Genomic DNA, 15,280 nt, shown 5'->3' with positions numbered 1-15,280 from the left:
CTGTAGCGCACGCCTGTCATGGGCGCAGGAGCCACCTGGCCTTGGCCGGCTCCTTCGTCCAGAACAGGAAAAGGGTTGGGATGGGTGGGAGAGGAGACCGTCCACACCGACAAGTGCAAGGGATGACCAGCAGCTAGACCGAGGTCGGTAACAGGCGCGGGGGGGGGGGGGGGGGGGGGGTGGTGCTATGGAATTTGGAATGTCCCGTATGATTAATGTCAAAGGGGAAAGGTGCGCAATTTGAATGAATTTTTTTTGGCGAAGTTTGGATCGGTCCACCAAATTGGAAAGAAGGAGCTATATATGTTTTGGAACTTAGTTTGCCGAGAGTAGCTCGTTACTAGGACCTAGTTGGTGTTGCGATGTCTCCCTAGGTTGCCCACAGGGGTCCTTATAAGGGCCTGATCTATTCAGATCGTATTTGCGGTGTCCTCTGGTCAGGTCAGGTCAAAGTGTTTAACGTGCACATTCAGAACAAACTGTTGTCGTGCACGCCTGTCCTGGGCACAGGTGCCAGCCTCAACCGGCTCCTCCGTCCAAGACAGGAAAGGGGGGTGGGTGGGTTGGAGGGGGCACCGCCTGCACTGGCAGGTGCAAGGGAGCACCAGAAGTCCGACCGGGGTTGGAGGGGGCACCGCCTACACTGGCAGGTGCAAGGGCACACCAGCAGTCCGACCGGGGTTGTCTGTCTAGAACAGTGGGTTAGTTGTTCATTGGTTAGTGGTTAGTGAGAGAGAACAGAGTGTAGTGGCCTTACACCTACCAATTGAGCCCTTAAGAACTCGCTCTGGGTTGGAGCCGGTACCGGGCTGCGAACCCTGTACCTACCAACCTGTATTTCGATGGCTTAACCACTGCGCCACCGAGGCCGGTAGGTGTCCTCTAGCCCTGCCCTGTTTATATGCAGTAGACTACACTGACCACGTGACTTAAAGCAAGGCTCCCGTGAATCACCCTGCTGAAGATTCACAAACAACTGAAGTAACCGGAACGCACCGGAAGTGGTTAGTGGTTAGGGGACGTAACTCTGCCTATTTTTTCTCGCGAATTTCTAATAGACTATAGCCTTATACTGTACGACACAATCTATTGACTTTAAATAGGATACCACCTGCAAAGGGGAGGCAACTATTATCTCGTCATTAAATAGAGGGATACAATTATTACCTCGCCATTAAGCTTAAGAGGGAGGGTAACAATTGTTTCGTGTATAAACTGGAAGGGGCCAGCGCACCACAGCTTAAGGACTGGGGGCGCGGGGGGGGGGGGGAGGGGGAGGGGTTAGTGGTCCCTGGCCCTTATCCCACTTCCATTGCCAATGATGACCCCCATTGCCAACCGCTCTCTTTGGACCGTTTTGTCACTGGTTCAAGCTAATTAACACTATGGGTGTGCAGCCCGGTACCGGCTCCCACCCAGAGCGAGTTTTAACGACCACTACACCGTCTTTTCTCTCACTAACAACTAACTACTAACCCACTGTCCTGGACAGACAGCCCAGATAGCTGAAATATGTGCCCAGGACAGCGTGCTTGAAACTTAATTGGATATAAGCACGAAAATAAGTTGAAATGAAACGAAATGACCTCGTCATTAAGCTTAATAGGAGGTTAACAATTGTTTCGTCTGTAAACTGGGAGGGGCCATCGCACCACAGCTTAAGGACTAGGGGGCGAGAGATGGGGGGGGGGGTGGGGGCTGGGGGCTAGGGGCAGTGGTCCATGGCCCTATGCCACTTCCATTGCCAATGATAACCCCCATTGCCCACGGCTCTCTTAGTACCGTTCTGTTTCTGGTTCAAGCTAATTTACACTATTAGCACGGAAATAAGTTGAAATGAATGAATGCTTGGTGTTTAGATCACATACACATTCTATATTTGTTCTTTTGGTGTAACAGTACACGTGCATCACGTGAACTGTATCTGGTGGACTCTCTTTACCACGTGCATGTAATGGACACTGTTGTTTTCTGATGTTGAGAGATTTCGTTTTAAACCACACAGTCCATTATCTGTTAACTCCTTGTTCGACGTCTCCTTCTATGAGAGCTGGCGTGACTGACTTTAATCAGACGGTTTCACTGACAGTCGTGGACGTCATACATGAGTTATCTCCCTTCCAATCACGTCACGATACTACTATTTTTATTTTTAGTATTGTTGATGTACAGTATTTAAAACACCGCACTACTGTCTCATTTATCGATATTCGGTAAAACTGAAGTTGCCAGTAAGTATGTTTTATTTTCACGTTTTTCTGTTTAATGTGTATGTTAAAAACGGGGGTGGGGGTGGGTGGGGGTATACTGTACAGACCAATCAATATGACATTGCAGTTGGAAACTAAATAAATACACTGAAATTTTCCTTATTATATTTGTAAAGACTGCATATTTAAATATGTTTGGGGAGGAAGCTTATTTCATTTGCGTGCTGTAACCTCACCGTGGTGCAGGGGTGTAACATTGGCCAATACAGCTCAAATCCTTTTGTTTTCTTCGAGATACAATTGAAATGTTGAGTAAAAGTCAGTATCTATCTGTGATATTTGTATATTTGCACAGTTCTTTACACTGTTTTTATTTAAATGTTGAATTTTTATATTGATGTTGATCATCACTTTATTTGTTTGCATTACCATAGTTTGACACCCAATAGCCGATGTATTTTTCGTGCTGGGGTGTCGTTAAACATTCATTCATCATCATCATTGTAAAACCTGCATATTTAAATATATTTGGGGAGGAGGCTTATTTCATTTGTAAAAACTACATATTTAAATATGTTTGGGGAGGAGGCGTATTTTATTTGTAAAGACTACACATGTAAACATATTCAGGGAAGAGGCTTATTTTATTTGTAAAAACTGCATATTTATTTATCAGAAAGACTTATTTGTATTTACCAATGATTATGAGAGAACATAAATGTAACTGATAAAACGAGGCGAAATATAGCTCAGTTGGTTGAGTGCTCGCTTGATGTGCTTGCGTCGCAGGATCGAACCACCTCTGTATATTTCATATGCACTTTCCCACAGACAGGAAGGCACATACCACGATCTTTAACCAGTTGCGGTGCACTGGTTAGAACGAGAAAAATCCCAATCAGATGAATGGATCCTCTGAGGTGATCCGATCCTGCGACGCAAGCATTTCAGGCGAGCGCTCAACCGACTAAATCCCGCTCCCAATTCTGAAACATTTATAACACATAAGTACTTCAGCTACATGTCGGTTATTGGAATTACACGACTTGTACGTCTCTGTGAACAATCTTCCACCTATCCTTATATGGCGTACACATTCCATTTTATTCTGTTAACAGTAGGTATTGAAATACATGGACTCCCAACCCTTGGTGATCATTTCTTACACAGACTTTAAAAAAAGAAATGTTTTATTTAACGACGCACTCAACACATTTTATTTACGGTTATATGGCGTCCGACATATGGTTAAGGACCACACAGATTTTGAGAGGAAACCCGCTGTCGCCACTATATGGGCTACTCTTCCGATTAGCAGCAAGGGATCTTTTATTTGCGCTTATGTCGTTATAGTGTTTGAAACCTAGTCTGTCACTTTAAGGATTGACAGAGATAATGATTAAAAATGCATTTTCAGGGATGAATGGTCTTTTGTTCTTGGTCGCTGCAACATGTCTGACTACGCCCATAGTGATGTCATTTTCAATCGGCCTGATACCGACAGACGTTTTAGAAGAAATGGAGAATGAAGCAGTGTCTAGTGCAGTATTCGCTGACGAAGTACCGCCACGGCCCGAAGAGGGACCCACTAAGGAATATGTTGACCAATCTGAAAGTGAAAGTGAAAGTGACAGTAAAAATGAAAGTAAGTCTCAGTGGGGTTTTTTTTTTTTTTTTTTTTTTTTTTTTTTTAATTGTTTTTGTTTCTGGTTGTTGTTTTTTTGCGTTTTTAAATTATTATTTTTTGATTTGTTTATTGTTGTTCGGATTCTGCAAGTAAGGTTTTGATTGGTGGACATGAGCTCCAACTGGCTGGTGTTAGATCCACATGTAATAGTGGAGCTAATTTTAATTAGATTGAAAACAAGGTATACAGGTGCTGGTAAAGAGAAAATTCCATTTACAAAAATGTACCGAGTTTCTAAATTGTATTGTTCATTTTGTTTTCAGGAAGACAACACCGAGCCATGATGGCTGCACAGAAAGGTATCATTTTACACATTGAGGCATTACCACATAGTTTAACTCACACCTTTTCTTGACAGGGTGTATACCACCAAATCAACTCCCATACACGACAATAGTAACATATGTGGCTAAAAATATTACCTGTAGCGTGTCAATCGACATATGCACCACGGATATAAATACTAACTCCTCCCTCAACCTTAAAGTAAATCAGAAAAAATTGAGGGTTAAGCTGATCATTTCAGAGATATATGACTACCCTAGTTCCGCATAAAATTTAAGCACTTTTTTTTTGGACAGATACCACATACATGTTTCAAGCACTTTATGCTACTTTACACAGTGGTACTAGATGAAATAATATTGAATACATTTTTTGCCCAGATAAAACTAATGTTTTGTTTTACAACAAACACACTCACATTTATCACCAATGACAGGACGTGTGATATTAACGGCTCTATCAAAAGCTGGGTGCACTTTGATCCAGCCGGAAGTTATTTGGTTTAGTATTACCTACACACTAGGGCAACCTATGTTATTTCCGATTGTGTTTTTTTGTTCTCCCCAACCAATGCTCCACGAATGGAATAACTATATAAAAAAAGCCGCGGTATGTGCTGCCATGTGTGCACATAAAATATCCCTTGCAGTTAATAAAATGTAGTGGGTTTCCATCGAAACAAGATGGCAGAATTTGACTTATTTGATTTATTTATTAACCAGTGTTCAGGCCCGTAGGGACGGGGAGGGGGTTTGGGCTGTCCCCCCACTTTAGGACGAAACTACGTTTTTGTTTGTCCTATTCTATATAACTAGAGATAAAATATGTTTTCTCCACCCCGCCCACACACACACACGCACGCACGCACGAGAGAGAGAGAGAGAGAGAGAGAGAGAGAGAGAGAGAGAGAGAGAGAGAGAGAGAGAGAGAGAGAGAGAGAGAGAGAGAGAGAGAGAGAGAAAGAACATTTTGGTAAGTTGTTGAACAAAACACTCCTTTAACATCTAACTTTTAACACACATTTAACATTATTTCCTTGTCGGCTCTTCGCGTGAACTCCGTTGTTTTTGTATTTGTTCTAGATGCGCTGTTTCGAATGCCCGTGACCTATGGCAGTTTACAGTCGGACATCTGCGAACGGCTGCTAGACAGAAGTGATGAGTAAGTATCTGACCATTAACAATTTGCATACTACAGAACTCACTATAAGAGGAAGGAATTTTTTTATTTAACGACGCACTCAACACATTTTATTTACGGTTATATGGCATCAGTCTTATGGTTAAGAACCACACAGATATTGAGAGAGGAAACCGGCTGTCGCCACGTCATCGGATACTCTTTTCGATTAGCAGCAAGGGATCTTTTATATGCACCAGCCCAAAGACAGGATAGTACATACCACGGCCTTTGTTACACCATTTGTGGAACACTGACTGGAATGAGAAATAGCCCAATGGGTCTACCGACCTCGCATCAAGCGAACGCTTTACCACTGGGCTACGTCCTGCCCCCTCACTAAAAGAGCGATAATTCGGTTGACCCACAGAATGTTTTCCAATTCCAACCAGAGTGGAGAATCTAGCGAGATAGAACACTCCTGGCTAATCCTTTGAATTTCGAAATATATTTCAATGAAATCAGTGCCTCGTTTCTGGTATGTTGAAACTTGCGACAAACGTCATGGTGCTTGTGGAAAGTACAGTTCAAGAGACTGCTAGAAATGAAACACGTAATATGTATATGATGTTGGCGGGACTAAGTGCTACACTTACCATTTCCCAACCTTCCAGCTAATGAGTAAACATTGTACCACCCAATAGCGACAATGAATCCATCCATCCATCCATCCATCCATCCATCCATCCGCCCATGTATCTATCCATCAACCAACAACGTCCACACAACATCCATCCAGAAATGTACCCATCCATCCACCACCCCCCATTCATCTATCAACCTACAAAGGTAATTAAAACCGATCCATAAATCCATGCATCCACCAACTCATCCAGCCATCCAGCCACCCAACCACCCACCTACCAATCCATTCCACCCACCCACCCATCCATCCATCTACATAAATCCATAAATCCATCCACTCACCCAACCACCTACCAATCCATCCAACCAACCCACCCACCCACCCATCCATCCATCCGTCCATCCATCCATCCATCTACACGAATCCATAAATCCATCCATCCATCCACTCACCCAACCACCTACCAATCCATTCCACCCACCCACCCATCCATCCATCCATCCATCCATGTTTCCATCTACTCATATCCATACATCCATCCATCCATCCACTCACCCAACCACCTACCAATCCATCCCACCCACCCATCCATCCATCCATCCATCCATCTACACAAATCCATCCATCCATCCATCCATCCACTCGCCCAACCACCGATCCATTGTTCATTGATCCATCCATCCAGCCATCAACATTCCTACACACATTCAGGAATCTAGCCCGCCTTTAACATATTCATATTTTATTTGTTATAGCGCGCAGGACTTGGAAGACACTGCAGAGGAAGGCTTCACAGGGATGTCCAGTGAAGACGAAGACGACACGGCGAGTCTTATGAAACTAAAGAAAACCACAATGACAATGTTCCGTAAAGCATGCCGATCAGAAAAACAGCTTCGAGATGCAATGAACAGAATGAGGTCCAGCGTGATGTCATCTGAGGAGGAAGACAGCGAGGAAGACGGCAGTGCAAAGAAGCGGATGCATCATGGGCGAGGTATGGATAACATGAAGGGACAAGGTAGAGAAAGGATGCACCAGAAATCGAATGGGAAATACAGTTCCGAAGAGGCAAATGGAGAGGCAGAGGGAGAGGGAGAGGGAGAAATGAAAAGAAAAGGACAAAAACACAACCAGTATGGGAAAAACAAAGAAGACATGCGCGAGAAAATGAAGGAAAGAATGCAACAGAAAAATGAGAAACACAATTCAGAAGGAGAAGGAGAGGGAGAGGGAGAGGAAGAAATGAACGAAGACGGAAATATGAAAATGAAAGGAAAAGGACAAAAACATAACCAGAACGGAAACAACAAAGATGATATGCGCGAGAAAATGAAGGAAAGAATGCAACAGAAGAATAGGAAACAGAGTTCAGAAGAGAAAGAAGGAGAAATGAACGAAGATGGAGATATGGAAAGGAAAGGAAAAGGACAAAAACATAACCAGAACGGAAACAACAAAGATGACATGCGCGAGAAAATGAAGGAAAGAATGCAACAGAAGAATGGGAAACAGAGTTCAGAAGAGAAAGAAGGAGAAATGAAATGAACGAAGATGGAAATATGAAAATGAAAGGAAAAGGACAAAAACATAACCAGAACGGAAACAACAAAGATGACATGCGCGAGAAAATGAAGGAAAGAATGCAACAGAAGAATGGGAAACAGAGTTCAGAAGAGAAAGAAGGAGAAATGAACGAAGATGGAAATATGAAAATGAAAGGAAAAGGACAAAACATAACCAGAACGGAAACAACAAAGATGACATGCGCGAGAAAATGAAGGAAAGAATGCAACAGAAGAATGGGAAACAGAGTTCAGAAGAGAAAGAAGGAGAAATGAACGAAGATGGAGATATGGAAAGGAAAGGAAAAGGACAAAAACATAACCAGAACGGAAACAACAAAGATGACATGCGCGAGAAAATGAAGGAAAGAATGCAACAGAAGAATGGGAAACAGAGTTCAGAAGAGAAAGAAGGAGAAATGAACGAAGATGGAAATATGAAAATGAAAGGAAAAGGACAAAAACATAACCAGAACGGAAACAACAAAGATGACATGCGCGAGAAAATGAAGGAAAGAATGCAACAGAAGAATGGGAAACAGAGTTCAGAAGAGAAAGAAGGAGAAATGAACGAAGATGGAAATATGAAAATGAAAGGAAAAGGACAAAAACATAACCAGAACGGAAACAACAAAGATGACATGCGCGAGAAAATGAAGGAAAGAATGCAACAGAAGAATGGGAAACAGAGTTCAGAAGAGAAAGAAGGAGAAATGAACGAAGATGGAGATATGGAAAGGAAAGGAAAAGGACAAAAACATAACCAGAACGGAAACAACAAAGATGACATGCGCGAGAAAATGAAGGAAAGAATGCAACAGAAGAATGGGAAACAGAGTTCAGAAGAGAAAGAAGGAGAAATGAACGAAGATGGAGATATGGAAAGGAAAGGAAAAGGACAAAAACATAACCAGAACGGAAACAACAAAGATGACATGCGCGAGAAAATGAAGGAAAGAATGCAACAGAAGAATGGGAAACAGAGTTCAGAAGAGGGAGAGGCAGAAGCAGAGGGAGAAATGAACGGAAATATGCAAATGAACGAAAAGGGGCAGAGAAATAACCAAGACAGAAACAATATGGATAACATGCGTGGGAAAGGCGAAAACGGAATGCAGCAGAAATCAAATGGGAAGCCCAGTTCCGAACAGAAAGATGAAGGAATACGCGAAAACGAAAACATGGAAATGAACGGACAGGGACAAAAAAGTAACCAAGATGGAAGAAACATGGACAACATGCGTGGGAAAGGGGAAAACGGAATGCAGCAGAAGTCAAATGGGGAAGACAACTCTGAAGAAGAAGAGGAAAGGAAAGGAAACGGAAATATGGGATCGAAAGGACGGGGGCAAAGAAACGATGAACAAGGTGATGATTCGGACGATATGGGGAAGAAGAAAAAGAAAGGAACGCAACAGCAGCAGAAGTCAAGTGGAAGGTACAGCTCTCAGCAAGAATCTGGTGCGAAAAGCCAGCGAGGAAAGGGAATGAGGAACGATGGATCATCAAGAAAAGGCAACGGTAATTAAAAACTGTAGACGATCTAAAGGAGTGATCAGATATGCGTCAAATGGTTAAATCTACAGTTAGTTACTGGAACATTCGTTGATACGGCGGCGCATGAGTTCGATCCGTACCCCATTTCAATGGTTATGGTTACTTTTAGGGTTAGGGTTAGTCTTTAGAGCCTTGATATAGAGGGATACAGGTCGAACTCTTTCCAATTGATTTTCAATTTTTTGTTTAACGACACCAGTACAGCATTTTGATATATTAATCATCGGCTGTTTGATGTCAAACATTGGGTAATTCTGACATATATTCTTAGAGGGGAAACCTGCTACATTTTCCCATTAGTAGCAGGGGATCTTTTATATGCGCCATCCAGCAGACAGGATAGCACATACCATGGCCTTTGATATACGAGTCGTGGTGCACTGGCTGGAACGAGAAATAGCCCAATGGACGCACCGTCGGGGATCGATCCTAAACCGACCCGCATCCTAGAACGTCCTGCCACTGAAACATTTATTTGTTTTTGAGCAGTCGGTGTGTTCTGAATTGTCGGACAACCTGACGCGTCAATAGGATGTGTTTCTAAAAGTTACTTATAAACGTCATGTATCATACAACATTTTGGCGCGCGGTATTCGGTCAAATTAGACTTGCCCTTTGGAAGCATTTCGACACTGGAGGTTCTATGATGAAGATTCAGACACGGCGGAGCAGTCCCCCGCCCTCAGTAACTGAATCAGACATATTATTGGTAGTAAGTCTTAAGGCAGAGATATAGTTGTCTTGAATAATGCAGGAAACCGAATCCCCTAGAAACATTGCTTTGCGCCCTTGATCTCAATCAGTCCCACCTCCCCCCCATTCAATGTCTACTTGCTTTCGCCGTGCCTGAGATTGTAATGGCAGTCATCCTCTTAACGATCTTGCGATACATTCCCTATAGGATTTAATGGACGAAATCAATTCCTATTGCCGATAATGTTAACGTTTAATCTACCTGCAAGATAAAAAATACGTGTGGGGGTGGGGGTGTGGGTGGGTGGGTGGGTGGGGGTGATCACATACCACTTAAAATATTTAATTAATGTTTTTATTATTAAAATCGCAGTTCCATTTTTGAGGGTACCCAGCACTGGTTTCAACTTCTGGTGTATACGGCATAACAAAAATATATAAAATAACACTATTTATTTATTGGCAATGGATAATAATATTTGCACAAATATTACTACCAATTAGAACGACAGTAATTTTAACTCCGCAATATAAATGCACCTCGAACTTTGACCTGGAACTGTTTTATTTGGTAGAATGCAACCTATAGTGGCTATACATCATGTTATGGAACGCTGTGTTCCATTTTGTTATTCCGACATCAGTGAATAGTCCCAGTTATTGTTTCATTTTGAATCAATGTTCGTTAAGTGGGTGACGGCTATAAGCAAGAATTTGGGTTTTAACCCCAATTTTGTAATGTTTACGTTGTCAAAGATTATATTATATTTATTTAGCATTAGTAGACTCTCTCTCTCTCTCTCTCTCTCTCTCTCTCTCTCTCTCTCTCTCTCTCTCTCTCTCTCTCTCTCTCTCTCTCTCTCTGTGTGTGTCTCTCTCTCTGTGTGTCTCTCTCTCTATGTGTGTCTCTCTCTCTCTGACCGGGCTCGGTGGCGTCGTGGTAGGCCATCGGTCTACAGGCTGGTAGGTACTGGTTTCGGATCCCAGTCGAGGCATGGGATTTTTAATCCAGATACCGACTCCAAACCCTGAGTGAGTGCTCCACAAGGCTCAATGGGTAGGTGTAAACCACTTGCATCGACCAGTGATCCATAACTGGTTCAACAAAGGCCATGGTTTGTGCTATCCTGCCTGTGGGAAGCGCAAATAAAAGATCCCTTGCTGCTAATCGGAAGAGTAGCCCATGTAGTGGCGACAGCGGGTTTCCTCTCAAAATCTGTGTGGTCCTTAACCATATGTCTGACGCCATATAACCGTAAATAAAATGTGTTGAGTGCGTCGTTAAATAAAACATTTCTTTCTTTCTTTCTCTCTCTCTGTCTGTCTCTCTCTCTCTCTGTATGGTATGGTGTGTGGTAGTGGTGGTGTATGTGTAGCTAACAAGATTAAGACACTGCTTGAATTTGTGTTATATTTTTATTTCCAGGCCGTTAATATGTCGTCGACTGGCGAAAGGGAATAAAACGTTCATTATTCGTGGATAGTTTGGACCAGGCGATCAAGTGAAATACAACCATGACATACTTGTTATAATAAACATTTTAACAGAGATTGCAATAATAAACGTATTAATGGTTATTTTATTCTTTCATTCATTAAATGTTCTTCGAAACGTGCAACTCGTCTGAGAAAGTAAAATAAAGGTGTTTTATCAAAGTTGCATGCTGTATATTATACAGTGTTTACAATTCTTTGTGATAACGCCATGACATACTTGTTATAATAAACATTTTAACAGAGATTGCAATAATAAATGTTTTAATAGTTATTTTATTATTTCATTTCTTGGCAATTTGTTTATGATATCTGGCGTTTTGTGAAATCCTAATTAAATGTTCTTCGAAACTATCCTGGTAAAACGAAATAAAGGTGTGTTATCAAAGTTGGAAGTGTTATACTTTCCTATGTTTACAATTACCTGTACTCTTTCTATAATTAAAGGGACTCTCTTAAGTTTTTTGCTCCCAACAAAACAAACATACAACATGCTTTTTCATGATTTTCGAAAAACTATCTTAACTTATCATGTTTTAAATATAAAGCTTTGTACGGATCAATACATTTGGAATGACACTTGGCTGAGTTATTTCAAATTTCGTTCGGCCATTGGAAGAAATATTAAACTCTTACGTATGAAATTAGTTTAGACAAAAATCGATATTGAGATACTACAATGTATTACGATGTTTAGCAAAGCATTGGTTATTCATATTCTAGGCAAAACAAAATGCAAGTAAATTGTAATTTTAATAATGTAAAATAATCAGATTTGTCAAAAACCTTTTAAATGGAAGGAAGGAAGGAAATGTTTTATTTAACGACGCACTCAACACATTTCATATACGGTTATATAGCGTCGGACATATGGTTCAGGACCACACAGATATTTAGGGAGGAAACCCGCTGTCGCCACTTAATGGACTACTCTTTTCAATTAGCAGCAAGGGATCTTTTATATGCACCTTCCCATAGACAGGATAGCACATACCATGGCCTTTGATGTACCAGTAGTGGTGCACTGGCTGGAGCGAGAAATAGCCTAATGGGCCCACTGACGGGGATCGATCCCAAACCAACCGCGCATCAAGCGAGCGCTTTACCACTAGACTACATCTCGCCCCTTTTTAAAATGGCTACACACCGAGGCCGTAGCTAGGAATTTTTGTGTTTGTGGCGGATGAATTCTTGGAACGAACGAGCATGGAAGGCGCAAGACATTAGGATCTCCAGGGGCATGTCCCCCGTTAAATTTATAAATCTAGAGGCTCTGTTATACCATTTTGTTGCCATTTTAGCGAGACTACATACTTAAAATATCAATATCAATAACCAATAATTTGTTTTATTATTTATTATTTTTATTATTATTATTATTATTATTATTATTATTATTATTATTATTAATATTATTATTATTATTTTTATTTTTATTATTATTATTATTATTATTTTTTTTTGGGTGGGGGCGAACTGCCCCCTTGCAACCACCCCCTAGCTACGGCCCTGCACACTCAGGATAGTACCTTTAACTCAAGAATATCAAACTTATAATGGTTTTATTGAGAATTCTGGGTCAAAGTAGAAGGAAAATAAAAAAACGTGCAACTCATTTTAAAATATTTATCACAACTGCCAAAATGTGTGATTGTGGGTGGGTGGGAATGACCCTATGCCACCGGGGGCGGGACGTAGCCCAGTGGTAAAGCGTTCGCTTGGTGCGCGATCGGTCCAGGATCGATCCCCGTCGGTGGACCCATTGGGCTATTTCTCGTTCCAGCCAGTGCTCCACAACTGGTGTAACAAAGGCCGTGGTATGTACTATCCTGTCTGTGGGATGGTGCAAATAAAAGATCCCTTTCTGCCAATCGAAAAGAGTAGCCCATGAAGTGGCGACAGCGAGTTTCCTCTCTCAATATAATATGTGTGGTCCTAGACCATAAGACTGACGCCATATACCGTAATTAAAATGTGCTGAGTGCGTCGTTAAATAAAACACTTCTTTCTTGCTATGCCACCGACTCCAGATACACAATGAAAGCAATATAATGTTGTGGTCATGATACATTTTAGAATCACTGTGGAGCTGGTCAGTTTATAGGGATTTACGTGTACATTCAGAGCAAGCTGTTGTAGCGCACGCCTGCCATGGACACAGGTGCCAGCCTTGGCCGGCTCCTCTGTCCAAAACAGGAAAAGGGTTGGGGTGGGTGGAAGAGGGGACCACCAGCGCTGGCAGGTACAAAGAAGCACCAGCAGCTCGACTGGAGTCGATAACGGGCAAGGGACAGCTTTGGTGATATGGAGTTTTGAATAACCCGTAGAATTAAAGGCATACTGTCACAGACCACTGACCTGTTAAATTACCTAACAAACTATTATCTGGACAAAAATATATTTGATTTCTCCCTAAACGTACTTTATTCAAACATCTACGTAACCACCATACTTCACTTCTTAATATTTTGTGAAAATAATTGAATTATGGCAATGGTCCATAATTCAAAACCTAAAATTGCCAAGAGGATTGATATGGATTTCACTCCATCATGGTTTGATTAAAGTGATGAGTTTATGTTGTTTGTAAATGGTCAACATTTCAGATGTGAATACTAATTGATAAAAATAGGTTAATTTATAAATGTTATGCCATTTCTTTTAACATTAGCTAAACTTTCGTTGTTGAGTATAGTTTTGAACTTAGTATGCCGAGAATAGCTCGTTATTGGAACCTAGCCTATCGATGGCTGCTGTTGGGTATCTCCCTAGGTTGCCCCGGAAGTGCTCAGATCGTGGCAGGACTACCCATGGGAGACTGGTCTGCAATTATGTATCTACACGTGACTACGTCCCGTCCCGACACAAGATGTAACCCACAAGTCTAGCTTTAAAATGCTCTCACTGTGCAGCTGGTAATGAGAGCATTTTAAAGCTAGACTTGTGAGTTACATCCTGTGTCGGGGCTGGACATAGCCCAGTGAAACAGCGCTCACTTGATGCGCGGTCTGTCATTGGTGTGTTATGCGTTATGGCACCAGGGCTTCAGTCTTCTCAGGCAGTTTGCAGCCTACCACAATCCAATGATGTGAGCTAACTTGTTATGGATGCAACTACAAAATTCTACAGAAAGAATAATGTCGTTTTGAGAATATGGTTTTGGCTTGTGGAAATGGACATAAAAGATAATTGTTTTAGGTTATGGTGTATTAAAGCATAAATAAATTATTGATTTGAATGAGACATGGTGAAATGATGGTACCCCTTCCCTTGATGCTGACAAGGTGATTAATTCACTTTTGTATAAATCACCATATAATGGTTTGTTTGTTTTGTTTATCGACACCACTAGAGCACCTTGTTTTATTAAACATCGGATATTGGATGTCAAACATTTGGTAATTTTGACATATAGTCTCAGAGAGGAAACCCGCTACATTTTTCCATTAGTAGCAAGGGATCTTTTATACATGTATGTACCAGTACACAGACAGGATAGCACATACTACGGCCTTTGATATACCAGTCGTGGTGCACTGGCTGGAACGAGAAATAGCCCAATGGGCCCACCGACGGGGATCGATCCCAAACTGACTGCGCATCAAGCGAGCGCTTTACCAGTGGGCTACGTCCCGCATCGCCCCCATATAATGGGTTCTATAACTAACCCATCGATATGATCATTGATCAGATATTCTGTAGCTTCTGTCCAGGTTCTTATTTGCTTCCCTTAATGATATTTCACTATTCTTTGTGGAAGTTTCATGTATGTCAACCACAATATCAACCCTCTGAGTTTGGCCTCCATCTCATGAATGTTTTATGCAACATTGATTTTACCACCGCCACAAACTTCACATTAGATGATATCACTGTTTACTACAATGACGAGGTTAATCCCGTCGACAATAGTAGCACAAATCTCCTGTAATTAGATAGCTAAAGTAGCTTGTTTTGTTTTTCTATGTAGCCCCTGGTAAAGGTACCAATAAATGTTGAGGATATCTGCAAATTGTGCCTTGTG

At 41.6% G+C, this 15,280-nt stretch overlaps 2 protein-coding genes across 2 annotated transcripts; both read left to right on the top strand.

Annotated features, from left to right (window-relative positions):
• The first annotated feature begins 3,605 nt into the window (after positions 1 to 3,605).
• Positions 3,606 to 7,495, top strand: LOC121389745 (uncharacterized protein DDB_G0290685-like). The gene is made up of 4 exons (XM_041521394.1): positions 3,606 to 3,855; positions 4,161 to 4,196; positions 5,265 to 5,343; positions 6,703 to 7,495. The coding sequence occupies exons 1-4, from the start codon at positions 3,606 to 3,608 to the stop codon at positions 7,493 to 7,495; spliced, it is 1,158 nt and encodes a 385-aa protein (XP_041377328.1).
• LOC121390699 (uncharacterized protein DDB_G0290685-like) lies at positions 7,491 to 11,644 on the top strand. Its single transcript, XM_041522586.1, has 2 exons — positions 7,491 to 9,033; positions 11,189 to 11,644. The coding sequence occupies exons 1-2, from the start codon at positions 7,713 to 7,715 to the stop codon at positions 11,194 to 11,196; spliced, it is 1,329 nt and encodes a 442-aa protein (XP_041378520.1). The 5' UTR covers positions 7,491 to 7,712; the 3' UTR covers positions 11,197 to 11,644.
• The last annotated feature ends 3,636 nt before the right edge of the window (positions 11,645 to 15,280 follow it).

Source organism: Gigantopelta aegis, chromosome 15 (assembly GCF_016097555.1).
Source record: "Gigantopelta aegis isolate Gae_Host chromosome 15, Gae_host_genome, whole genome shotgun sequence".
Classification (NCBI taxonomy): Eukaryota; Metazoa; Mollusca; class Gastropoda; order Neomphalida; family Peltospiridae; genus Gigantopelta; species Gigantopelta aegis.
This window is presented reverse-complemented; position numbering and strand designations above follow the sequence as displayed.

Bases quoted from the DNA above. Each gene is read 5' to 3' on its own strand.
- LOC121390699 (XM_041522586.1), top strand. From the start codon at position 7,713: ATGCGCGAGAAAATGAAGGAAAGAATGCAACAGAAGAATGGGAAACAG.
- LOC121389745 (XM_041521394.1), top strand. From the start codon at position 3,606: ATGATTAAAAATGCATTTTCAGGGATGAATGGTCTTTTGTTCTTGGTC. The intron at 3,856-4,160 runs GTAAGTCTCAGT...TTTTGTTTTCAG, and splicing joins AAGTGACAGTAAAAATGAAA to GAAGACAACACCGAGCCATG. The intron at 5,344-6,702 runs GTAAGTATCTGA...TATTTGTTATAG, and splicing joins CTGCTAGACAGAAGTGATGA to CGCGCAGGACTTGGAAGACA.